We start from the raw sequence: 25,556 nt of genomic DNA on the forward strand, positions 1-25,556 counted from the left end.
TTGTCACCACAAAGGTCGAAACCTCCAATGCTGTTTCACAAACTGACACCTGCAGCCGGATGTGCAAAGGTAATTTACAAATGCCTGGAGGCAAATTGTTTAGCTATTACTATCCTTGTATTGTTTTATTTTTGAATGAGTATTTGTTTCTCATGCTCAGGAACTGCATGTGAAGTCTGTCCAGCATTTAGGTTATGCCCAACCTTTGATGGACTGTGATATGTGCACAAAGATCATTTAATCATGAAGTTGACAGTTTAAACAGTAGTCTTCACCACACTGCCCCCATCTAACACACACAAACACACATAACTACACACAGGGAGAGATGAGACCGATGATATGTGGTGGTGGTGTGTCCATTTATTACACAACACAAAGCACCTACAATAATCCACTCCCCGTTGCGTCAGACAGTGGAAGATCTCACTTTTTTCACAGTGATTTTTTTTTTTAATGTGAACATGTTTAGACAAGGACATCAAACTGTTTTATCTAAATGAAAAAAAAAATCTACACACAGAAAGTCACAGCCAATATCACACACAAAAATAAAGCAGTGTCAACAAACAACAGTAAATTGAGTAAAAAATAGAATTTAATCATTTAAATAGTCTTTCAAAATACAAACATTGATTGGAACTTCTAAATAATATAACGTTTAGTAGCTATTCTTCATTATAACTGGCAATGTTAAATGTACACTGTGGCTATACAAGGAAATGTGTGAGGTTTGGTAATTTATTGTATTGCTCATTTATATTAATGCGCACATATTTAATAAAACTACAAATGACTGTATAATTTCAACAGTGACACTGCAAATGACCCTGCCTTCACCCTAACCCACCGTACCTTGAACATATTGGTATGCTAATTTAAAAAAAAATCTACTATTGTTGAATGACTGTGTTAATAAGAAGAAACTTTAGCAGCTCTAATTCGACCCAGGAATCTATAGAAACATGTAATTTGTAACTTATGAACACAAAACCAAACAGGAGAGTGTCAGATTTCACAGGGTATCAGTCCCTAATCCGCAACACCCCCTGCTGCTATCATAACACCCGTGTGTTACAAGTTAAACTGCCGTAAATGACCTCCAGTGTTTTCGAGCTGCACCATTATTCCTGTAAAGCCACACCAACTGTAGGTTTGCCACCCAGTGTGAGACAGTGTACCACGGGTCATCTTATAAAGCATGAGAAATGAGCCATATACACCTTAAAGTTATGAGAACAAAACAAAAAAGTGATCTCAGGTGTTTTCGCAACTGTAAAAGACATCCAATAAACCCAATGTTCAAATTTAAGTCGACAAATCAAAAGATCAAGACTTACATATTGTCTCCACAGTTATTTGGCCGTCTGGCTTACTCTGCCTCCTGAGGTAGCCCTCTGTAGCCTCGCCGTGCCGCTAAATCTATAGAGCCATGTAAATTGATCCCTAAAATGACAATCAGTTTCAGACAACTGCTTACATTTAAAAAAAAAAAAAAAAAAAAACTCACAATATCCTGAATGGAAAGCTTCATTTCAATACCAAACCCACAACAGTGTCACAATGTAAATAAAATACCCTTAAATCCTAGAAAGTAAAATGTATGAAAAAGCAAGTTTCAAGTCTTTACAAATTTCAGAACACTGTAAGCTGCACAAATATAATCATAATGGGGGATTTGTATCACATTTGCTGGCTTTATTATTATTATTCCACTATAAATTGCATGTTTCTGTTTATTCAAATGGAACTGTACATGGCTGAAAGATCAATGGCCCTTTGGCCACTAAATATCTGATGGTTGACATCAGATACTGTAGCTCTGCATTGCATGGGAAGCGTACTATAATGATCCTTTCTAGTTTAAAGATATACTATGCAGGATTTTCCTAAAAAATATGGTCTCAAAGAAGTATTCCACTCAATCATCACTTATGACTCACTAGAAGTGTGTGGCGGGGAATTGTTTTCTGCCTGCATTTTCTTACTTTATTCGTATTTTCTACGTTCGGGACGTTTATGGGCGTGTACTCCCTTTTTGTAAAGGTAGCGACCAGGTGCCAGATCGTTAGCAGCAGGCATCCAAGAGAAACAGTGCAGACAGCGTGGCAAAACGCTCAACAAGACTGAATCTGGAGTTGGCATTTACTTACTTAAAAACTGGAACCACAATTCTGCATAGCATACCTTTAAAGTACACAAACCTGCTGGACAATGAGTAGGACTTTCAGGATGTCGTCAGACAAGGTTTCAACATCCAAGAGGAAGATGTTGCATATGTTGCATTGTCCTGAGCCCATTCCGGGCACCTACAGGTTCGACAGATGTACGTACACGAATGAGGAAATCTCTCATCTAAACAATCGAGATCTTTTACGCAACGCTCTTTACGACTGCAGAAAATGCAGCCAAATCTCATCATACACATATCAATCATATGGATTAGTGTCATAGCCCACAAATCAAATAGGTCCGACCATTGTTTTTGAACAGCGCGGCTGCTGAAGTCAAAAAGAGTGTTTAGATCTAGCAGAGAATCGTATATTAAAACAAAAAAGCAGATGAGGCATATGCATTTCTTATCTAAGCACTGTTGTTGCCACGCTTTAATGTCAAAGAGTTGTGTTCTTCCCTGATCTCAGTGTAGCTCATTAGTTTGGACTGCACACGGACGCACACGCTTGCTTGTATGGAAGCCATTTTTTTTGTGTGTACATACAACACTGATTATATCCCCTTCCACGTAGCACATTCCATGAGCACACAGTCTTCATATGCACTTCTCCTGGACTACAGATCAATTGCACAACCTTTTATAAAGAATTCTGCACCTACTATGTACATCAGTGGTTCCCAACTCCGGTAGTTAACCCCAGAAATGTCATTTTTAAATCTACTCGCAGCATACCCGACACAAACCAGTCTCTACCAGGTCTCAGAGATCAGCACTTGGGGTTCTGAGAGTGGAGAACGACTAATATACACACACACACACACAACTAGATGTCTCACCTTTTTATCCACATTTTAAATGTGACAGAATAATCGAGTCAGTATATTGCTTTTAACATATTGCAAGTAATTCCTATGAATTTGCCTACAACGGCACACTAAACTATAGTAAATACAAGCACTCCATGTGCATGTCAACCTGACCCTATACTGGACCCTCGAGTCTCTCGCCGGATATGTTAGTATGGCTTTCATGAGTAGATGTTGCTTTGTTTTTAAAAAGTTCAAAAGCCACGTTTGCAGTCTGTTCTCGGGTGCCGAAATGTTCTTCAGCGGTTATGCAACTGCAGATCAACGCTGTGATGAAACACACCATGAAATTAGTTGAAACTGAGAAGTAGTCTGGCGTTCATGTTAAATGTTGTCACTCTTTGATCTCAGAGCTTTTTACTGAAGCGTGGCAGTTACATCTTACTTAGGTTTTTATTTTCTCGTGTTCCTTTCATGTAGCCTATGGAAAAAGAGGGGAAAGGACCATTTTCCTCATTAATAATTCTCTAATAAAATCTTTCACTTCTCACAAATCCACTCATCCACTCTTGAAGACTAGATCTCTGTTGGGTCTTTTCTCTGCGTCCTCCTGCTGCTTGCCGCTCTAGGGAGAGTCCATCATGGCTTCCAGCATCTCCAGGAATAGTTTGTGCATCGGTACACCGCCCCGGGTCTTGATGCTGTAGAAGGTGGTGAGAGCACGACCAGCAGTCTGTCGGAGGAGGGGCAATGTTAAAAGGAGGCGTCCTGCCCGCTGGGGGTCGTCTGGGCGCCGCTGACATTCCAGCTCCAGCAGGGCCTGGTGGAGGAGGTCTCGCAGCTTCTGCACAGCCTCCATGTCCTCGATGTAAACAGAGTCTGACAGAACAACAGGGGGCATATTGGTCAGGCACTGTGTGGGGAGTTTACATTTTCTCAGCTTCAGACAAAAAGCTTGTGTTGCCCAGTAACTTACCTCAAATACAAGCTAAGGGCGACCTTTATTTACAAAACAAACAGTGGATCTGTAGCGCAAGCAGGACATGTTACATGATCTGCTGTTGACTGTAATCTTGAGTGAAAGGCAAGACTACATAAAGGTTATGACTGGTAACCTTGTTACAACAATTAGACGTAGTATGTTTCTGCAGTGGCACATCTGCCTGCCAAAGAATACAAGTATAAAATACATACATTTATTTAGCTATAGTCATTGCAGAAGTATTGAAACCTCCCAAAAACAAGAAAGGCATGCGTTGCACCTAACACTGGCAATACAAAATATTTTACCTGTTGTCACTGCCTTTTGGCTGCTGACACACACAGAATCTAACTGAGATTCCACTTATAATTAGAATAATAGACTGATATGAATAAAAACGCCTCACATTAACTGACTCAATCAGAAGAGACTGGCCTGATCGGGAGGAATTTTTAATCAAACTTGATCAAACTTTAGGTGACGTAGCTGCACGACATGCACAAAGAGATGTTTCTATGCACCTCCCTCTGCTGATTTTGACACAATCATTCATAAATTCAAAAAACATTTAGCGCTCTGCTTTGTTCTTATGTGAGGGCTCTTTGATTTTGAAACAGTAGCCTTATGTAAGGTCGTTGTTACAGGCTGCAATGTGGAGAAGCTGGATATAATGATCATTCATCGCCGCCAGTAGCAGTAGCTTATGCATATGAAACGTTTAGGGAAAACTGGTAAATTGTAGAGTTTACCAATAGTCTGCATGCGAGGTGTTTAGGGGACACCGCTAATTTGTAGCTACGGAAAATAACCTGGGTCACACTTACGTTACTTTTCTTCTTTAAATGATTTTTTTTCTCAATAAAGTTAGAAAAAAAACTTCCTTTGTTATATTTCCTTTAGGTTTGACACTCCACAGTGGGCGGGACCACTTTGCAGGAGTCAAAAAAAGTTGCATTCTGATTTGGGAAATGTAAACGGACATTTCAATCTGATTGAAATACTGTCCTTTTAACCACAGCTATTGTCTGCACCCCTTGAACTAATCTGTTAGTTTCCTTTTTGCTATCAATGCCACATATCGTCCCATAATTGCAGACTACAAATTCAATAATTTGAATTTCACTGATCAAAAGGTGGGTTTAAAGCTCACAATAATTCTCAATTTGTGCTCTATGAGTACGACAGGAAAGCATGCATGTGCAGTAGTTGCAAGATTATTCTGTACGCCTTGCTAAAACTAATGCTATCTTACTAGTGTTGTTAAAACTGTTTTAGAGAGGTGTTAAGACATTGTTTAGACATTCACTCATATTCCACAGACACTCTAAGGACCTTCATCTTCCATATTGTCAGACTTTTCTTGATCGTTATCGTTGAAATAAAGAGGAGCATCTTTTTGAACAACCTTCTTCCTTCTCTACAATCATCAACTGAATTATCGTTATTCAAAAAACAACTTCTTAGTCTAGAACTCATTGTTTAATCTTATTCAATCATGCAATCTTCGTCTTTATCTTTTTCTTTTATGTATGATTGTTGTTATTTAATAGGGGAGGTATCTTCATGGGCCATTTTTGGCTTCAATGTTCTCACTTTTAATTTCTTTTTCCTGTATTTTCTGTACATGTATGTGCAAATAATGTAAACTAAACTGAACAAATTCAGCTGTTTGGTCATTTTAGTGGCTGAGGTAGATGGTGCTGCTGAACTGCGCCGTGTCATGATGAGATTTTATCAATGATACTTCATATTAGAAACACCTCTCAGTGTAACACATGCCTGCAAAAATGATCATAAAGTTTCACCTCTCTGAAACAGTTTTAACAAGATTATAACCTTCATTACAGGGCTGCTGTGCTAGACTGTATTAGTTTTAGCTATTAAATGCCTAAAAATATTCCTAATAAAGCAGTTTTTCATATGAATAACTCAGTTATGTGCAAGGTCCCAAGGAATTTCCTAGCAGGGGTGGTGAGCACTGCCCCTTTATAAGCCTAATATTATATTTCATAAAAATGTAATAATCTCCTCTGACCTCAGCAGGCAAGGTGGCTCGACTACAAAAGGCTGCAGAAAACTAATACTACCATAAGAGAGCACTTTTCAGTTTGATAGAAGTTTCGGTTTAGTCTAATTACTGCTACTGATCACACATCATTAAGTATGGCACTGTTAATAGTTCTATTCCAATAGTTTGATACCAGCTTTATGAGATTAATTTGCCCACAAAATCTATTTGTCTTCATTAACTTTACAGCGACACAAGTATTAAGTACCTGAGTTAGTGAGTGCGATGGCTTTTAGCATGACAAATTCCTCCCGGTCCATGTTTAGCGCCCGGAAGCGGCGAGCAAGTTGACTAATTGCTGCATTTAGCTCTGTCAGTCCAGCGACACGTGACATCTCCTCATCAAGGACAAAATCCTCCGCGAACACCACCTCGTCCTCGCAACCGAGCGAGCGGTACGCTACGCCGAGCACCAGCACCTCCAGCCACACCGACTGCAGCACAGACATCTGGTCTGCTAGGGACAGCGACAGGAAGCCTGCAGAGAGACAGACAGAGAGGGGCATTTAAATGCAGAGGAGGCAAACAGGAAATAGGTTCACAGTTTTGCTGTCAGCAGGCACAGCGTGCACTGATCTCGTGTCTTTATAATAGCTAAACAAACAGGCTGCATACTGTAGGCAGCTGGTGGCCTGACTCTAGTTTGTGAGGCAGTTAATGCTGCATCAGTTCAGAAATTTGGTTTTACCTATTAACTTTGTTGTACCTATCAATTTCAGCCATTAGAATCAGGCTCACACAGGCCATTTGTAATGCTAAGTATCCTTCTGGGTGTACTCTTGTTCTGTAAAATAAACCCAAAAGTCATGGTTTGAGTGAAACATGACGCAGCACAACGCAGGTTAGTCCGTCAGATTGGATAACTACATCTGTTCCACTGTCGCACCCGTGCTATCACTGCCTCTCCTCCCCTGATTTATCCTCTCCGCATCTCTTACCAGGAATGTGTTTGGCCCAGCCAATGATAACGACCAGCTCCCGGTCGGCAAGGTCACACAGGGTGGTGAGCGTGCGCTGGGCTGTGTCAGGCTGCAGAGGGTCGGGCATGGCGAATAACTTCTCTGGCTCGGCCACTAGAAGGTGGGACACAATGATGTTGGAGGAACCTAAGTCACAAAGGAGACACGGCAGAACAGATTATTATGATGCACAGATAAAGACCAACAGATACATTTTGCTGTACACAACATGCTGCTCTGTACTGGTGTTACCTGTACCACATACCACACTATATTCATGCTGCAAGTTTCCATATTCCTATTTTAAATGTAGGCTTTAGACCTGCCACTGACTTTCTATTAACAGATTCTAATTAAGAGTACAACTGAGAGTTTTTGCTTTAACTAGCTCAGATCCTCAGCCAGATTTATGAGAATCAAGAGCTCCAAGGAAAGATTTAGGACTCGCACTGAGCCATTTATTTGACAGCAGAGGGCGCTGTTTTCTAAACAATTCCAATGGGTTTGAAGTGTTTCATGTGTTGTTTGTATGCCTTGGGCAGCTTGTCTTTCACCGACCCCAGCACGGCGCCCATTTTTGAGACAAGCAGTCCGAGCTCCTTGATTTTAAAAGAAAAGGAAAAGGTTAAACTCTGAGCAGATGAACTCTCTGCGTCTGAATCAGAAAGGTGCAGGAGGGGCCTCCCAGCTGGACTGCTGCTGCCGACGACGACGACCCCAAGCTTAGTTGTTTGTTGTCGATTACTGTGTTTTTAATTGCCTGGACATTGCTGCTGTTGGGAGTTACATGTAGCTTGCCAGCACACAATCAATTGACAGTTCATAATGTGTTGCCTGGCAACGACACGATGCCTTTTGCTGCTGCTGCTGGTGCCAAAAAGAAAAACTTATTCTCAGACGTTAATGACCAATAGCAAACATAGTAGAGCCCTGCTTCCACACAAAAGACTGACAGGAAAAATGTGTTATTTTACTGTGTTGTATTAATGAAGAGATGCAGGAGCAAAATTACATTGTATTTATATATTTTACTTATAATCTCAGAACATGAGTTGTTTGTTTTTCTATAGTTGTTTAGTTTTGTAACTCTGTTTCTTTTAATGCACTGATCAGGTGTAACGCTCCTAATTTTGTTGTTTTCTGTACACTGACAATAAAAGGCTTTCTATTTCGTTCTGTCCATCCCTCTCCTTTTCAGCTGCCAAGACACTTATTCACGCCTTCATCACTTCCAGACTTCACTACTGCAATACTCTCCTCTGCGGTTCATCATCCAAAACACTCAACAAACTACAATATATCCAGAATTCAGCTGCTTGCCTTCTCACACACTCCCGCACCTGTGACAACATTATCACCGCCCTTCATAACCTACACTGGCTCCCCATCCCTCAGTGTATCCACTTCAAACTCCTCATCATCACCTATAAAGCTCTCCACAACCTTGCTGCTCCCGACCTCTGGAACTCACTCCCTAGAGAGATCAGAGACTGCCCCTCACTCTCCAGCTTCAAGAAATCTCTCAAAACACTCCCTTTTGGACTGAAATCGCTGGCATTTTTGAATTTGTTTTTCTAACCAAAATAACCTTGAATTTTGAATTCATGTACCTGATTAGACTGGAGGAACTCAAATGGAGGAAAAAGGATTAATATCTGCTAAGAATACACCGAAACCTTTGGTTCTGGCATTCATGTGGATACCACCTGTCATGTTCCACCCACTCAAACACTGTTGCAGACCAAGTACCCCCCCTCATGCCAACAGTACTCCCCAATGGCAGTGGCCCCCCAGCAGGATAATGCACCATGCCACACTACAAACATTGCTCAGGAATGACCCAAGGAACGTGACAAAGACCTCAAAGTGTCAACCTGGTGTCCAAATTCACAAGATCCCAATCTGAAGACCTCAAAGTGTCAACCTGGTGTCCAAATTCACAAGATCCCAATCTGAATGAGCATCTGTGGCACGTGCCATTAACCCACCTCACAACCCACTGGACTAAATGGATCTGCCGCCAACGCACTGGTGCCAGACATCACAGGACACTCCCAGAGATCCTGTGTCCATGCCTCGACAGGTCAGAGCCAAGCCCGATTCAAGGAGGCCCCACCTTGGATTAGGGGTACATCTGGGGTACTGGCACATCACAAGAATCCTTGAGCAGAAGCCAGGTCGAAACCTTGAGCTTTTTGTCACGCTCCACAGGCCATTTGTTAACAGTTCTGCTGCCATTGGGGAGTACTGTGGGTACTTGGTCTGCAACAGTGTTTGAGTGGGTGGAGCATGTCAGGTGGTATCCACATGAATGCCAGGACCAAAGGTTTCCCAGCAGAACAATGCATTGGAACAAAATAATCAAAGTTATTCACTTCACCTGTCAGTGGTTTTAATTGTTTGGCTGATCGGTGTATTATTGGTGGCATGTAAGAAATCTCTAACCAAAAAATGGCTGAAAAAAGAAATACCTAGTATTGACGAAAGGATTGACTTGGTATATTTTTTCAGCTTTTTCAGCTTGTTACAGTAAAGTGTGTTGGTCCTTTAGCTCTGGCTGATAGTTGTCATTTGATTGTTAAACAAAAAGCCATGTTACTGAGCATTTTCATCTCATCTGCACAAACTGATTATCGTGGAAGTAGCACTACACTATGTTGCCTGTTGTAGAACAAAAACTAATAACAAGACACAAATATAAATCCCACCTTTCTCCTCCTTTGTCAGTGATAGAGGGGCACTCTGGTATGTTGCATTCTCCACTTCTGGGCGTCTTTTGTACTTCTGCCTTCCACCTCTGACCCTGTCGAGGCGAACTCCTACATTGGGACAAACACAGAATAAACATATGCCACGTTTAAAAGCTTGGTGCAAAGACCCTTCAGATGTAATATCAAAGAGTGGCTGCAGAGCTTCTGCACACCAGGAACACTCACCCTCTTTCAGCATGCCCACTTTGAGGCACTTGGTGAAGCGGCATGCCTGACAAGCCTTTCTGCGCCTCTTGGTGATCTCACACTCGTTAGATGCTGGACAGCTGTATTCAATGTTACCTTTATGTAAGAACAGAAAACGATTTTACATTTCAGACTAAGAAATACAAATATGAATGAAAACCACCATCTTTTATTTATTAAATCTTTCTGATCTAAACATCCCACAAGCTGACCTGCCCGTCACATTTCCCAACACAAATACAGTGAAACAACTGCGGTGTGTTCATGGCTTTCGTTTAACAGACCAGTATGAGCTGGATGGAGTTGCTGAGACATGTTAAGGAGTAACACCATTAGTAGTTACTTAGTAGATTAGGGATGCCCAAAGCTGTTCCAAATTGGTACTGGTATTGTGATCCTTTGTTAATTGTTATGCCCTAAACTCTAGCTATATCATCCCTAATACAGGTGTAATAAAAATCCTGCTGCGCAATATATCATGTATTTGATTAAATCATCATCATGATGCTAAGTTGCACGATAAACACATCGTGGAAAAAATGTACTCAGGATAAGAACAATAACTTTATTCACACCTGCCATCAGGGTCTGAGATTAACACCTGCCAAGCTTGAAATGTGGTAAATTATCCGTTTGGCGGGTAACTCTCAAAACGCTGTCTGCCACACTGGTGGGTAAATGTCTGTACCAAAATAGTCATGTAATAAAAAGTTATGCTGAGTCTCTACTGTGTTTTGGTGTCGGTCATTACTTCCTGTTCTTTCAGTACAACATTTTAATAATACCATGCTAAAATCATAACAATATCCCATTTATTTTATAAAGGCAGATTATCAGTTAACTCAATGATATTCTTGCACATTCACTCCCCAGTACATGTTGCTTTACTGCAGCATTTTTATTATTTAAATACTGGAGTTATACCCTATATGCATACGTTTTGGCCAGTAAATATTAACATGATTGGACTGATATACCTTTAATTCTTTATTCGGTGGATAGGCTATTTAATGTTTGGGGTCTATGCTAGCCGTGTACATATTAAAGCAGAAAGACATAGGAACTGTGTAGCTAATGCACACACTTTCTTTTAAAATTACTATCTGTACTACTGACATCTATTTCTTAATAGTTTTAACTAGTTTAACGTATTGCTCTTACGTTTGAAAGTTAGATTAAAGCCTTTCACCCTTTAAAACCTGAGCAAATTGGCTTGATTTCTTTTAAAAACACGGGAAGAAGGCAATGAGCAATGAAAGAAGAAATGTTCCAAAAAAAATAGGGAGAAAATAAGTGAAAAGAGAAAATTAGAAACAAGAAAATTAGTTAAAACTAAAAAAAAAAACTAAATAAAAAAAATTTTAAAAAAAAGTTAAAAACAAACAAATAAGGAAATGACCTTCAGAGAGTGCTTAAAAGTTATAATATTTTTGTAATAATAATAATATATAGTTTTTTTCCTAGCTTTTTTAAAAAAAAATTCCCCTATATTTTTTTTTTTTTAATAATTTTCTAAATGTTTTTTTTTCCTGCAATTTGTGGGACATGCTAATTGCTTTTTTTCCCGTGTTTTTGAAAGAAATTGCATCAATGTGCTCAGGGTTCAAAGATTTAAATACTTGCGAAAGGCGTCTAAAAGCATCACAAGAAAAGTGATGCTCCAAGTTTNAGTTATAATATTTTTGTAATAATAATAATATATAGTTTTTTTCCTAGCTTTTTTTTATTTTTTCCCCTATTTTTTTTTTTTTTTAATAATTTTCTAAATCTGTTTTTTTTCCTGCAATTTGTGGAACATGCTAATTGCCTTTTTTCCCGTGTTTTTGAAAGAAATTGCATCAATGTGCTCAGGGTTCAAAGATTTAAATACTTGCGAAAGGCGTCTAAAAGCATCACAAGAAAAGTGATGCTCCAAGTTTCAAAGGGTTAATGGAATACTGGTGTACTGGCAGTGTGCAGCTGTATGTACAAAGACAAATGTAAATATTGCTAAAAGGGATAATTTTCTAAAATATTATTTGCTGAATTCATTTCTCATAAGGTGTAGGTTAACAGCGGTCAGCATCGTACAAAAGGCTCCACATTTCACATGAATTAAACGCTCCAAATGTAAAACCTGTCAGGGGAAAACAACAACTGTTCTCTACGTGTTGGCTATGCAAACACTTAACGCCCCCCACAACACGCACCTTGGATGGTTCTCTTGAAGAACGCTTTGCAGGCCTCACATGACGCCACGCCGTAGTGGTAACCCGAGGCCACATCCCCACATACTAAACACAGCCTCTTGGGTAGCGTGCTCAGGGCGTACTTGCACCGCCCTGCTCCATTTCCAGTGGAGCCCTCCTCTGCCACATCCCCGGACTCCTCTTTGAAGTGGCAACGCAGAGCCGGCGTATAGAGTGGCGGGGAATAACGTTTAACGATGTCTCCTCTGGTTCCTCCGCCTCCACTTTGAGAGGAGTCCGAGGAGGCACCGCCAGGACTGATCCGACCTCCCCCACCTCCCTCTGGACTGCTCGGTTCTGCCTTTATGTAGACATCTGACCGACGCTGACTGGAAGACATGATGTCTAGAGGGGTAAAAAACAAACATAGTCAATAAGAGTATAAAACCTTTTACCTCACATCTTTGGCTTTTAAGCTACTGTCATGCCACCTGGAAAAAAAGGACCAAAACCTGAATTAGAAGATCATGATCCGTTGTCGTTGCAGAAAGCATGGACAGTTAAAAGCACCTGGATTTTTCATTGTCAGCATGTAGAGCTCCAAAGCATAGTTGATTAATCTATTAGCTGATTGGCAGAAAATTAATTGGCAACTATTCTAATAATCGAATAATTGTTTTAGTAATTTTTTAAGCAAAAAAAGCCAAACTATGCTGGTTTTATGCCTCTTAAATGTGAGAATTTGATGCTTTTTTTGTCAGACATGACAATACACTGAATATCTTCTGATTTTCGGACTGTTGGTCGGATAAAACAAACCATTTAAAGACGTCACCTTGGGCTCTGGGAAATTACACAGCATGTTTCACTATATCTGAAATTTTATTGACAAAACAATTCATCAAAAACATAATGGGCAGATTTATCAATAGTGAAAATAATTATAGGTCACAGGCCTATCAGCATGCTAACATGACAAAAGGCCTGCTTGTTCTCTCTCTTGTTCTTTAGCACTTAGTTCCCGTCTTGTCTGTGTCATTTTCAGTTAAGCTTTTTAAGCCATCAAAAACACCTCAGATTCACTGCTAAAATAAAACCACACAGTCCTCAAATCATTCCTACTGTGTGAAGCCTTTGTCTGTGACATTACTAGACGTGAAAATAGCCAAGGTGACTGGATGAAGGTCGCCATGCTCATAAACAGTGGCCGCTCTTCCCTATGCAGACACATAACTTATGTTCCTGTATGGCAGTCAGAGTACTGCGGCAACCTGCTCGCCTGCCAAAGGCCGTCTATAGTTCTCAATTTAATCACAGAAACAGACATGGTAAATATGTCAAGCTTGCGATAAAATGAAATACGTTTAGAAATCCAAACCCAGGCACAAAGCAGGCACAAGTCCAAAATTACAGTTAATATATATATTGAAAATGCGTGGCACAATTTCAGAATTGCGAGGGACAGAGGAAGTTTCTGATCAGCCACTTTCCCATCAAAGATGTTCATTATTTAATCTATTAGTAAATCACTGCAATTTCCTAATTTCAGTCTACCTTAAGAGTTACAACACCACCACCTCCATACTCCTAAAAAAAAATCCTTTCTTCACAGTTTCTGGCCCAGATGTTTACTTCGGGAGAGGTAAGAACATTATGAGAATTAGAAAAAGAGATTTAATTTCTTCAGTTAGTCTATCGTCATGACCCTCCACGGCCAAATGCATTATGGATGGTTAGACTGCCAAGAGTAACTTTGTTTCATGCTTTTAAGATGCGACTGAACTTCCTGTACTTAGTTTTAACCATTGACAGTAAATAAAGATTGACGTCATGACAGCTCCCCAAACGTGAAGCCAGAATGTCTCAATCATCCCCTGGTGACTGGCCGCGGTATAGTTCGACTCCCCAGCCCCTCCATGTTAGTGGATGGAACATTAGCCGAGCCAAACCAAAAACTCAAAGTACACCTCAAATATATTTTATTTCAGGTGGTTCCTACTAGGGATTAGGGCTGTCAACGAATATTCTAAATTCGAATTTGAAAAAAAAAAAGGACCTTTGAATGTGAAAATTGATATTTGATTGTGGAGGGAAAAAAAACCACCACGCAGCTGTCCTCTTTGCAAGTGGGCGTTGGCCTGGTCCGCTGCACTGAACACACTGCATGACGGGTCAGAAAGGGGGGGGCGAGCGAGAGGTCCGCGGTCGATTATAACGTAATGTTATAGTTGTTTTATGTGTTTTAATGTGTAGGTATGTAAATGTTTTCATAGACGTTTATGTTGAAATAAAAATACCTACAAGTAGTTATATTTCCTTGTATTAATATATATACAAGTATGTTTCCTTGTATTAGTTTGCCCTTTGTGGACATAATGCGAAGAAAAAAAAATTGGAATGGTTCGAACCTATGAGTTATTTTTAGAAGGAATATTCGAACGTCATTTTTGAGTAATTTTTACAGCCCTACTAGGGATGCACCGATCCGATATCTGAAACGAATATCGGCCCCAAAATCATCAAAATTGATGGATCAGGTATCGGAAAATGCAACCTATACCTGAGGCGATCCTTTCCCTTTAAATCTATTGCGACGCGAGCTACATCATACGTCATGGAGCGAAGGAGAGAATCTGCTGTGTGGAGGTATTTCACACTATTTCAACTGCTGTTGCACAATTGTTTATTTTTGTTAGGAATAAACAGTTCATCATTGCATTAATCTGTTTCATCTTGTTTCATTTGATCTTAGGAAAGAACTGTGTAGTCATCAATGCCTGATGCCTCTAGTCTTTTCTGTTCTACATGTAAAGGTATATAGCGTTTTAGGTCAACCATGGTATCGGATCGGTATCAGGTATTGGCTGATACTCAAAGCCACAGTATCAGGATCAGTGTCGAAACGAAAAAAGCTGGATGGGTGCATCTCTAGGTCCTACCACACTGATGTACGTTCCACCGTTGACAACCATGATTTACAGCTGTGTGTGCCTAGCGCTGTGCTCGCTATAAATGGTGCTGCTAGCAACTGGTTGGACGACGAGAATTCAATAGAGTTGCCTTGGTTTCCCTTGACAAAAAGCCTGTGGGACTTTTCCATTGGATTTTCGCAGAAAGTAAGCTCTGTGGCAAACAAATATTTATGACATTTACACATTTTGTTCAGCAAGATAATCTTCACAAATGAACACAACTTTCATGATTTTTGAAGCCTCAATGCAATCGCCAAAAGAGCTTATGTTATAAACACACTACACCACAGTTGCATGACTTAACGCCGCCACCACAGAGAGGCCGTAAAGCCATGGTCAGCGTGATGACTTTCTGTAGTCTCCTTAAGCTACTTGTTAGCAATCAATCTTTTAAACTGAACAAAACCTTCAACATTCACGAGGGTATTTACTGATGTATTTTATGTCGTAGAACAAAACGTGAAAGTCTCGTCAGCTTGCTTTAACCCAAACTCATTCAAAAAAAAAAAAAAAACATTAACTTTTAGACGAGGGAACCGGGAGTGCTCAAAGCTAACTCATTTCAGGTTTTTAGCACTTTATACCCTGGAGATAGCGACTATCCAGACTCTGGCTCCAACTGACGTCACCAGCGCTAGATTTTTTAGCTTAATTTTTGTACAATGGGAGAAAGTAGAGACACTTTGTCCACCTACAGTCATTTATTATAATGCCAAATGTCAGAATTCTTAATATTGATCATACATTGCATCTATGACAAATAAGATCTCTTTGAAATTAAATGCATTAACATTATATTGGCATCTGTGTCAGGAGTTCTTTTTAAGAAACCTAACATACAACTGGCTGAATATTTGTGTGAGCACAGTGACCACCACTTTCCCCTACCTAAATGATGGTAATTAATTCAGAACAAAGGTGTACCACTCCTGTAATTACCCCCCTGCAAGGCGACCCCATCAGTACACTGTAAAGCCAAACAAAGACTAATTATCCATGTTTCATTATACAGTCTGAAATTAGTAAATGATGATAGAAATGTAGACTGGCTAAATTGACTTAATCAGCAGCACTCCAGGGTTTAAAAAATGGGTAAAAAAAAAGGGGTCAACGAAGGGGCAGGAATTGTAGGTGTGAGCCATGAGTCTCTAGGCGTCAACTCATCAGAGGATAAATTAATGCAGAGCCTTCCTCCAATGATTGTGCTCCTAATAGATAACTGTGTGAGGACAATCTCTGCAGCCTAAATAGCCCTCAATCCAGTTCAGACGTGAAAGTGACTGCTAACACACTGCTATTACAAACCCATTTTTCCTCCTCTATCAGCTGGGCTGATAATCCATTTGAGGCCTGTATATTTGCTAAGTCTTGCAATATTTAAAAAGCATTGCTGATGGCTGGTTCAGTGCTCCAATCTCTCACCCTGCCCACAATGACAACATTACATGCAGTTGTATGTTCTGTACACACTGGTATGGGTTACTGACATGATTAAATACATTTGCGGGTGTTAGGCTGTTGGTATTTACTTTATGGTACATACTGTACTTTATGACTACAAGAATATCTGTCAGCAATCTGTGTTTTTATGTCTGTACACGCCAATCTGCAGGACTCTATGTTATATATTACTAATTTGTAGATATGATGAACAGGCCTCTACAACTTAACATCCAGATACACTACTCATCACTACTCGTCTCTTAGAAGAACAATTTATCTGTCCCTTTTGCCTCTATCTGTCAGGCAGAGCATGAAAATGTGACTTCAGGGTATTCAAAATGGTTCAATATCAGGCGCATAAACTGGTTCAAGACCCACTGAGACATAGGAACAGGAAGGAACCTCTCATTGCATTGATGCTATCATCCATTTCCTGTGTGTCCACAAACAAAATCTCACAGAGTGTATGTGATTTACATATACACAATACAATATGCAATAAAGGGAAGCATAGCTCTAGATTAAGACTTTTTACATAAAGACACAATAACTTATTGCTTGATCCAAATATCACAAATCAGTCAAGCCAGTCTGCCCTCTGTTCAGGACTCCTCCAGAGTCAGGAAATGGGTAGGTGACATCACTGAAGACCATCAAACCCTGGGCACAACCTTTTCCTACTTCTCCCCTCTGGTAGGCGCTACACAACAATATACGCCAGGGATACTCGACTTGCTTTGCTCAGGGGCCACTTTTGCAGAACGACAGGAGGCAACAGTCCAGTTCATAAACAAAAGTTAATAATCAATATGTAAATGATTAGCCTGGATCTTTGCCAGGGCATTCTGGGGATCCTTCCCTGGCATTGTTTTACACACAAACTCTATTTTAATGTATTTCAATGCACTCTGGCACCTTATTTACATTAAAAGTCCTCCCAAAAAATTATACTTCTCATACTTCTACAGCGGTCTGATGCATTTTGTTTTTCTGTTTAGTTTTGTGACCTGTTTTACTGTCTTTTCCTTCCATTTCTCTCTATATTTCTGTCCATATTTTTACTTTGAGATTTAAACTTTTTGTGCCCAAGACGCACCAAAGTGCAAGCAAAAAATCTCAAGGCACACCTGTAGTTATATCTGTGCACAATAGCCTCTATAAAGTGTCACTTATCACGATCTAAAAGTGTGTTTTTATTGTCTAATATTAAATAACAGTTGACAACCAACCACTACTCATGAAATATTCTGTAATAAAATGATTTAAGAATTAATTTTAAACTTTTTAAAACTGCACCCAGGCACCAATAACACATCCATTTTGACAGGAAATAATGTAAGATAATATGTAATTCCCTCACGCTAACGGTGACAAATAGGTTCCCCGTGAAGGATTTTAAAATAAATTAAATTACATTTTTAAAGGTAGAGTTTGCCTCTTTACAGTCAATTAAAATTTAATTCATAACTTTTTGTATAGGCCAACTTGAATACTGCAATAATAATGTGTGGCTGTCACAAAATCCCGCGGCACACCTGGATTTGCATGATGGCACACACAACATTTGAGAGCCACTGCTTTGTACTGTTGTATCCACCTACCTCAGGTATATAAAGCAAACTTTTACATTAATCATCCCATATTTATTCCAGCACCCTCTGCACAAATTTCACTGTGTCAGTGCTTAGTATGTATATCTGGGGACCTTTTTTTACACATATTTATATCTGTACATGGTAGTCAAATGTTTATCTTTGCTTTGTAAAGCTTTGTTGTCCTTGTTTCACCTGTATGTCTAGATTCTTTATATGTGTGCACATACTTGGCCATTAAAGCTGATTCTGATTCTCAATGCAAACCCCCAGTATGCCTTTATCGTATTTATTGCCCCAGCTGATAATCCAATCCTGTAGTAGCTGAGAGGCCACACTTTCCTTTGGAGTTTGCCCCCTCTGGACCTGACTGTAGCTCTGTTTGGCAAGCAGCGAGGGGGTCACTGCAAACCTTTGCCTGTTTAAAGTTTAGCTCACTTGGGGCTGAGTTTACAAGCTCAATGCCAATAACATCAGGACTAGTGTATGATCCCAGATAACCAACAATGTGTTTCAGTTTTGCTCAGACTCTAAGCAGACCAACAAGTATCCCTCTGTACCATGTGCACCGCTGGCCAGCTCGACATCTGCTTTGGGAAATGAGGAACATCGGGTCCAGTGCAGAAAATGCCCAAAAGCAAGCAATAATAGCTGTGTTGTTACAACTCGTTTCATCAAAGCAGATAACACTGTGCCTACAGTAAACTGAGGTGGGCTTAAATGCTTTGTTATCTCTGTCACTCACCATAGAAACGTGTCGTGTGTACTGTAAACTAGTGTACCCGCATGCTGTGAGTGGCGTTAGCATTAGCTTCGACAACGGCTAACTGCAGGTTAGCTAACTAAGCTAGCAGCAGCTAGCGTTAATCCCGACTCTCCTGCTGGGGCCGAGGTTTATTTTTGTCACTCTAACCCGCACTAGGCTGCATCTTACCTGATAGCGGTGACTAGTACAGCACTTAAGTCTCCCCTCGGTGTGATATCATGGCAGAGGTTTGTCAGAAAATCGGTTTCCAGACTGCCCAGCGGCTGCTAGCTTAGCGTGTGTTGTCGGCTGTGTGTGTGGAGATGGGTCGGGCTACACTCGGCTCTCTAACAGCTGGTGGATGGTAATGGTTAAAGCTCAAACACATTAGGGCAAGGGGCACTCTGGAGACAGGTTGATACTGCTGTCCCACAAACAGCTTTTACATTTATTAAACTAAATGTTGGTTATTCATTGTTTACAGTGTCAGAAATTAAGTTATCTTAGAATAAACCCCTTTAGATGTTTTTAAGGGAGGGTCCCAAACGACCACTCAACAGAAAAGTACAAAAGACACAATGACAAAACAATCTAAAAAACAAGACAAAAAAGGAACAAACCCAATATAAATAAAAAGAGAAATGATCAATCTATTAATAAAGGTACAGTGATAGCATTATTAGCATTATTATAAACAGGCGATTTACAATTAACCCTGTTACAGGTCAGATGAAGCCCGAAACATAAAAACCTACTCCCAACTTCCTTAGATAAGACAATGAAGACAATAAAAAGAGTTGTCTTAATAAAGAGAATTGTCTTCCTTAGACAATAAAGAGGCAGTGGCGCCCCCAACAAGGGGCCACGGCCCCCTGATACAATTGCTGGCCCCTCCACTTGCCCCTCGTGCTGAAGATCATTGAATATAATATAATAGGGTTTGAATGAGCGTTCACACCACTCCAAACGAACTGAACTATCCGTGGAAGCAGACCAGGGTTCATTTAAAGCAGACCAAATAGCGCCAGTGGGAATGCGTCCTAAGGTACGAACGTGGAATAGGGGTGACAGAGTGGTCTCGCCTTTAAGCCGCCACAGGAGGTACTAACAGCGCTGAAACGTTGTCTATATACACAACAGCCAACAAGACAGGACGGGTGTGACGTTTTGACAACGTGAGAGATTTAAAAAGCAGCTGTTTGCAGTTAGCAGCTAACTCAAACAAGAAGAACAGCTATAAATGTCCGGAAATTGGGACAACAATGAGGTTTGAGAGCTTACCCTCCGAGCAGAGGACGAGATCAGCCGCCATATAACAGAGATGGTAAATTATTGTTTTTGTTTGTAAAGTGGTGCCAAATGTTTTATGTTACGCCCGTCACGCCTCTTTTGATTCCGCGATGCCAGCATGCAGTCTATAATCACACGCTGGAGCAGAATGATGCAGACGTCATATGGATCGGTTTAAAAATACAAAGGAGGCATAAAGAAGGGACTTCTTAGCGGCCCTATCACGCAATCCCTGTTTAAAAAGGGCTATAGAGTTTTTTGAGTGTCGCAACCCCCACAAAATCACTCATTTTCACTATCAGGATTTCAGTCCAACAAAATTTGGAAAGTCCAGAGGAGCCGCAAGATTAAATCATTTTATCCCCATTCAAGGTAGCAAAGCGCTAAACCGGAAGTAGCCAGCTTGGCCAGCAGAAGTCTCTAGTGTTCTTGCTCTATGGGCCCCAGGATGCGGAAGCAGCACTGGTCATCTGGGTAACATCATACCACGGACATACCGATTTTTTGGCTTCATGCGCCACTGAGCAACTTTCAAAGGGATGAACTGGGTCCTTCCTCCATGTCTCTTAATACATTCATGAACTGGAAGCTGACATTACTGTATTTAAGAGGCTGTGGTGTGCTACTTGTTTAGGCTAGGTGTTGGTATATTGTAAAACTAGACAACCTAAGGCATGCATCGGTACCAACCACGTTGGCATAGCTTGTCGTGCAAGGAGTGAAGTGATGCTCCAAATTTAGGCAAAATTTTGGCAAACAAAAGACCTGACATGGCCATTTTCAAAGGGGTCCCTTAAACTCTCACCTCAAGACGTGAATGAAAATGGGTTCTATGGGTACCCACCAATCTCCCCTACACTCCTTCAAATTAAAGCTGTATACATTTTTGTATATTATAACTATCCTGAAATCCAGTTATGCCTTGTGGTTTTGGTGTGCCGCCCCAAGATTTTCGGCCCCATGTGGCCACCCCTATGAAAAATTTCTGGGGGCGCCACTGTAGAGAGCCTTAGTGAATAATCTGATGTATAAGGGACAACAATGGTTTTAGACAACAGGAACAGTTAAACTTAATGCATTTAAAAACAAACTGACATCTTATATCTTAAGAGAGCCATCTGAGTGAATCTAACACTGTCCAATGGGATGTAAAAAAAGGGCTTGAACACCATATTCATGAGGATAAGAGGTGACTTTGGGTAATTACCTTCAGTCCTAATTGTAAACTCAATATCGGTCTATAATAACCTGATTGACAAGGTCAGAAATGAACTTACTATCAGTGTATTAGCCATGAGTGCAAAGCCTTGACTCACGTCAGCTGACAGAATACAAAAAAGATTCCTAATGATGAATGACTGGCAAGTGGTATTCATTTAATTGGTGTGCAAATTAGGAAATTCTAGACATCTGGCTTTGTATTGTGACACAAATTTTGATTCTGCTCTACATAAATGGCTGCAGAGAGCTTTTTATTTAATTCCAGGCTGCTTACAACATCCAAAAAACAAAGAAATGTAAAGTTATGACATCATTGAGCTCCTGTGACTGACACTTGATTTGTCCTCTCTCCTCATGCAGAAATTTGGACGTTCTTGTTTTGGCTTAAGCCAAGGGTGTAGGGTTCAGGGAATAGGTTTTGGGGTCCCCTACGTGCCCCAATGAAATCTAACCCTATGACCTAAGCAGAGCAATCCCGTCTCCACTTTCCCCTCCTGAACTACTTGGCCCTCATTTGTCCTTTTTAAGTTTGCAGTGCAATCACAGCTGACCCTTTCAACATGCCCTATGAGTCGCTTGATTGCAACAGAAAACGCCCTGTGCTACCACTAGCCTCTATTTTGAATGTGAAATGAGAGGCCTCCAAAGTCACTCTCTATTGTCTTTTTGTTGCCGTATTTCTCCCTTCACATTTTTCGCTATAAATGTGTTTTCTAAAAGAAGACGTTACCATTGCGGACTGAAAAGCCATCCCAGCCCCTCAAGAATAAACTTTATACACAACAGACAGAACTGTAGTTGAAGAATGTAGCACATTATTTCGTAAAAGGTGAGGTGAAAACATATTACCTGTTTGCTGAGCAGTAGTTTGAAGCCTATATATTTTGTGACTCCCAGTGGTAGCTCAATGAAGTGCTGTCACTTTGGGTTGAAGTCTGCAGTTATCAGGACACCTGCAAAGTAAGCAAAGGCGTTTCAGTGCCGTCACAGAACTTACAGCCGAGTCACTTTTCATCAGCACAGTGTCAGGACGTACTGTACAGCCTCATGATGTCAAAGAACTGGCTGTACGCATGATTGAAAGCATCTAAACAGTGACAATCTTCACATGTACCGACCTCTATATTGGCGATAGTTTAGTTTCCTCTGTCGTAAGTCGCATGTGTGCGGTTATAACACTGACTTTTCCTTCCTGAAATACATATTCCACTGTATCTATCCTGATTTCTACACACTGCACGAGTACCCTCCCCCTTGCGCTGCGTGACACACTCCAAAGGTCACAGTCACAGGAATGCTTGAAGGACAGACAGAGTAGAGCCAACACCTTGTCCCTCACTCACACAAAGTCATACGCTAAAGTTAGGTGATAACTCTCTGTAAATAATTAAAGAGAACACTTTTTTTGCCCAACAAAATACTTCATGAAGCATAATTTTAATTACTTTTTAAAGTGTCTATAAGAGTCTGGCTTTGGACTTTTTAAAGACATGAATTTGCAAATAGAGACCTCAGTTTTGTAATAAGAGGAAACAAACTGTGATGCTCTTGTCACATTATTCAGAACTTTATTTTACAAAAGATTATTAATTTAACTTAAAGATGTGTGTTTTTTGATTGGCATAAACACAAATGCACTTTTCCTCTACAAATGCAAAGTCAAATATCACTGCACATAAATGCATCAAAGCTTTCTTATCCCACTTTTGTTGGGGGGGGGGGGGGGGGGGGGGGGGTCTTTGTCACTGATAACGCATCACACCGACTGTCCATAAAACTTGAAGGTTTTAAACGCGGCGCGCTGTGGAGACGGCGAGAACAGCACCCAGGGGTGACCTTGTCTACTGATCTCGGACCGGTGAAAGGTTAATTGCCATAGTGGATTATGCTTTAAGATCAGTGACCTCAATCCCGGTCCAGCAGGCTCGGTTGGTGTCTTGCACAGTTCAGTGTGTTAAGGCAGAATCACTCAGGATGGGGTTGAGATGCATAAATAAAAAAATAATTTACAGTTGAAGAAGTGCGGGCTGTAGACATACAATAATTACGTCTGATCCAAGCATGCATTCTGCATTTACTCAATAAGTGAGCATGCATCACATTTATAAAGACATTGCACAGAGAGGGTTACATGCATTTGTAATTACACACTGTGAATTAGTCAGCGGGTTATTAGGAGGAAGCTTGTACTGCAACATTATTACACAATGTAGCCTACTAAATGTTTATTCAGCGGCTCGTGCCCCCTACCCCCAATAACGTGGCCACGCGAAGTTGCCAGGCGAATCGTGCATGCACATCAGGCTCCCGTTACTGACATCACCGCACACAGATTAATAATAGCCCCGGTGTGCTCTGTGTCTCTGCAGAGGACGGTGAGTAAAGCTACTTACTGGGAAATGTAAAAACATCGCAGGGTGTTTTTCTTTTTTTTTTTTAATCTGAAGTCAGTCCAGGCTTTGCGGCTGGAGAGTCCACCACAGTCGGTTTAACCGGTGTAACGGCGCTGTCCGAGCCTCGCGGGGTTCCTCACATCGCATCACTACGTTACCGGACAATAAGGTGATAACAACTAACCGGCGACACACTGTCTTATCCGCCTGTTCGGTTCCGTACACTGGTGTTATAAATTCAGCTGAGGTTGTAGTTGGACAGCGAGACTTCACGAAGGGACACCTTGTTTCCGGTTTAAAAAGCGTTTCACAATAAAATGCAGAATCCGGTTTATTGCCAACCAGGTTTTTCACATACAGGGACGTTGCTTTGGAGTATTGGTGTATAACAATAGACTAAAATAAAGAAGAGAAATTTACAATAAAAGCGAGTATTGCAAAAAAAAGTAAAGAAAAAGAAAGAATAAAAAAAAATCAAGAGACACAGATAGNTATTGCCAACCAGGTTTTTCACATACAGGGACGTTGCTTTGGAGTATTGGTGTATAACATAGACTAAAATAAATACGAAATTTACCATAAAAGCGAGTATTGCAAAAAAAAGTAAAGAAAAAGAAAGAATTAAAAAAAAAAATCAAGAGACACAGATAGTCTATGCAATAGAAGAAAAATACAATAAAAAAAGTAAAATATTTTAAGCTGTGCAGTTATTCAGCAGTAGTAGTTGTGCAGAAATTTGCAAAATATTGTCCAAGGCATGGATGGCTCATTAAACAGGCCTACTAGGCACAGGCCCAGGAGCCCATTTTGTGCCCCTTTGCATCTCTTTGTGGACCTTTTGAGGTCTCTTCCTGGTTGGTCCCCATGAAGGGATTACTGAACAGGCCTACTAGGCACAGGCCCAGGGGCCCAAAATGTGACCTTCATCTGCAAAATGTCACTTAAATTAACAGGTACAGACAGCGGCGGATTATCAGACAGTGCATGGGCTCAGATATGAAAAAGGCCACCTTCCTCTCTTACATCTAAGCAAGACACACACTTTATGGTTGTTTAGCTTTGTTTTGTATTGTTGTTTTCAACCCAGTCTCACTCCAAAGTTGTCGGAATCTGGCGCTCGGGCAGTGAGTTGAAAAAAGCTGTCCTTTCACATCGGCATGGCCACTGGTCACCTTTATGATTTAATGCCGCCCGACAGCATCAGAGGGATATGTGGCAGGACGAGAACAAAAGTTAAGGTGGCAAAAATCCGAGTAAGGCGGGAGGAAGGGGTTGTGGATGGGTCCAACGACCATCGACTAGAAAACACACAATGCATGTTACAGGCAGAACATGACACGGCGTCCCAGAGCATCAACAACCATTGCACCCAGTGTACCTTGCACGTCGTATCTGGATGTGGAAAGTCCATGACCAAACGCCAAGGTGTGACAAGGTCGTACTCGTCGTGCTCTTTGTACTCGTAATGCATCTTCTTGTGGTTTTTGTATCTCTTTGTAGTTGTTGTAATTGTAGTTGTGTGTCTCTTCCTGGTCAGTATGTGTTTATTTGAGTGATATTTTGCAGGTGAAGGCCATGAGGCCTGCCTTACACTTTGGGCCCCTGTGCCTGGTAGGCCTGTTCAGTCAGTATATGGAATCCACATCTCAGAGGAGCTCTTGTGGTCCATGAACACCAAGGCAGTGACGATGAAGGTCCAGCAGTGACTCCACTTTCTGTGAATTCTCAGTAAAAAATAAGCTGCTGGTGATCTTCTATTGCTCCATGATCGAGAGCGAACTGCA

General features: G+C 40.8%; 1 protein-coding gene across 2 annotated transcripts; it reads right to left on the minus strand.

The window, feature by feature from the left end:
* Positions 1 to 343: 343 nt before the first annotated feature.
* On the minus strand, positions 344 to 24,094 carry esrra (estrogen-related receptor alpha). Of its 2 annotated transcripts, XM_050034450.1 has the most exons (8): positions 23,773 to 24,094; positions 22,229 to 22,332; positions 12,138 to 12,521; positions 9,928 to 10,044; positions 9,700 to 9,810; positions 6,971 to 7,138; positions 6,241 to 6,510; positions 344 to 3,861 (listed from the first exon to the last, which is right to left on the minus strand). In XM_050034450.1, exons 3-8 carry the CDS (start codon positions 12,514 to 12,516, stop codon positions 3,608 to 3,610), a joined length of 1,299 nt encoding a protein of 432 aa, XP_049890407.1. In that variant the 5' UTR covers positions 12,517 to 12,521; positions 22,229 to 22,332; positions 23,773 to 24,094; the 3' UTR covers positions 344 to 3,607. The 2 variants fall into 2 exon arrangements, with proteins under 2 accessions (XP_049890407.1, XP_049890415.1); XM_050034458.1 differs by lacking the exons at positions 22,229 to 22,332; positions 23,773 to 24,094 and adding an exon at positions 19,058 to 19,214.
* Between the last annotated feature and the right edge of the window lie 1,462 nt (positions 24,095 to 25,556).

This window comes from Epinephelus moara, chromosome 3 (genome assembly GCF_006386435.1).
Source record: "Epinephelus moara isolate mb chromosome 3, YSFRI_EMoa_1.0, whole genome shotgun sequence".
In the NCBI taxonomy this organism is placed as follows: domain Eukaryota; kingdom Metazoa; phylum Chordata; class Actinopteri; order Perciformes; family Serranidae; genus Epinephelus; species Epinephelus moara.

Excerpts from the sequence above, each read along its gene's own strand:
- esrra (XM_050034450.1), bottom strand. The coding sequence starts at position 12,516 with ATGTCTTCCAGTCAGCGTCGGTCAGATGTCTACATAAAGGCAGAACCG. Across the intron at positions 9,811-9,927 it reads AGTGGGCATGCTGAAAGAGG|GAGTTCGCCTCGACAGGGTC; the intron begins GTGAGTGTTCCT and ends GTCCCAATGTAG. Across the intron at positions 3,862-6,240 it reads CATCGCACTCACTAACTCAG|ACTCTGTTTACATCGAGGAC; the intron begins GTACTTAATACT and ends TTGTTCTGTCAG.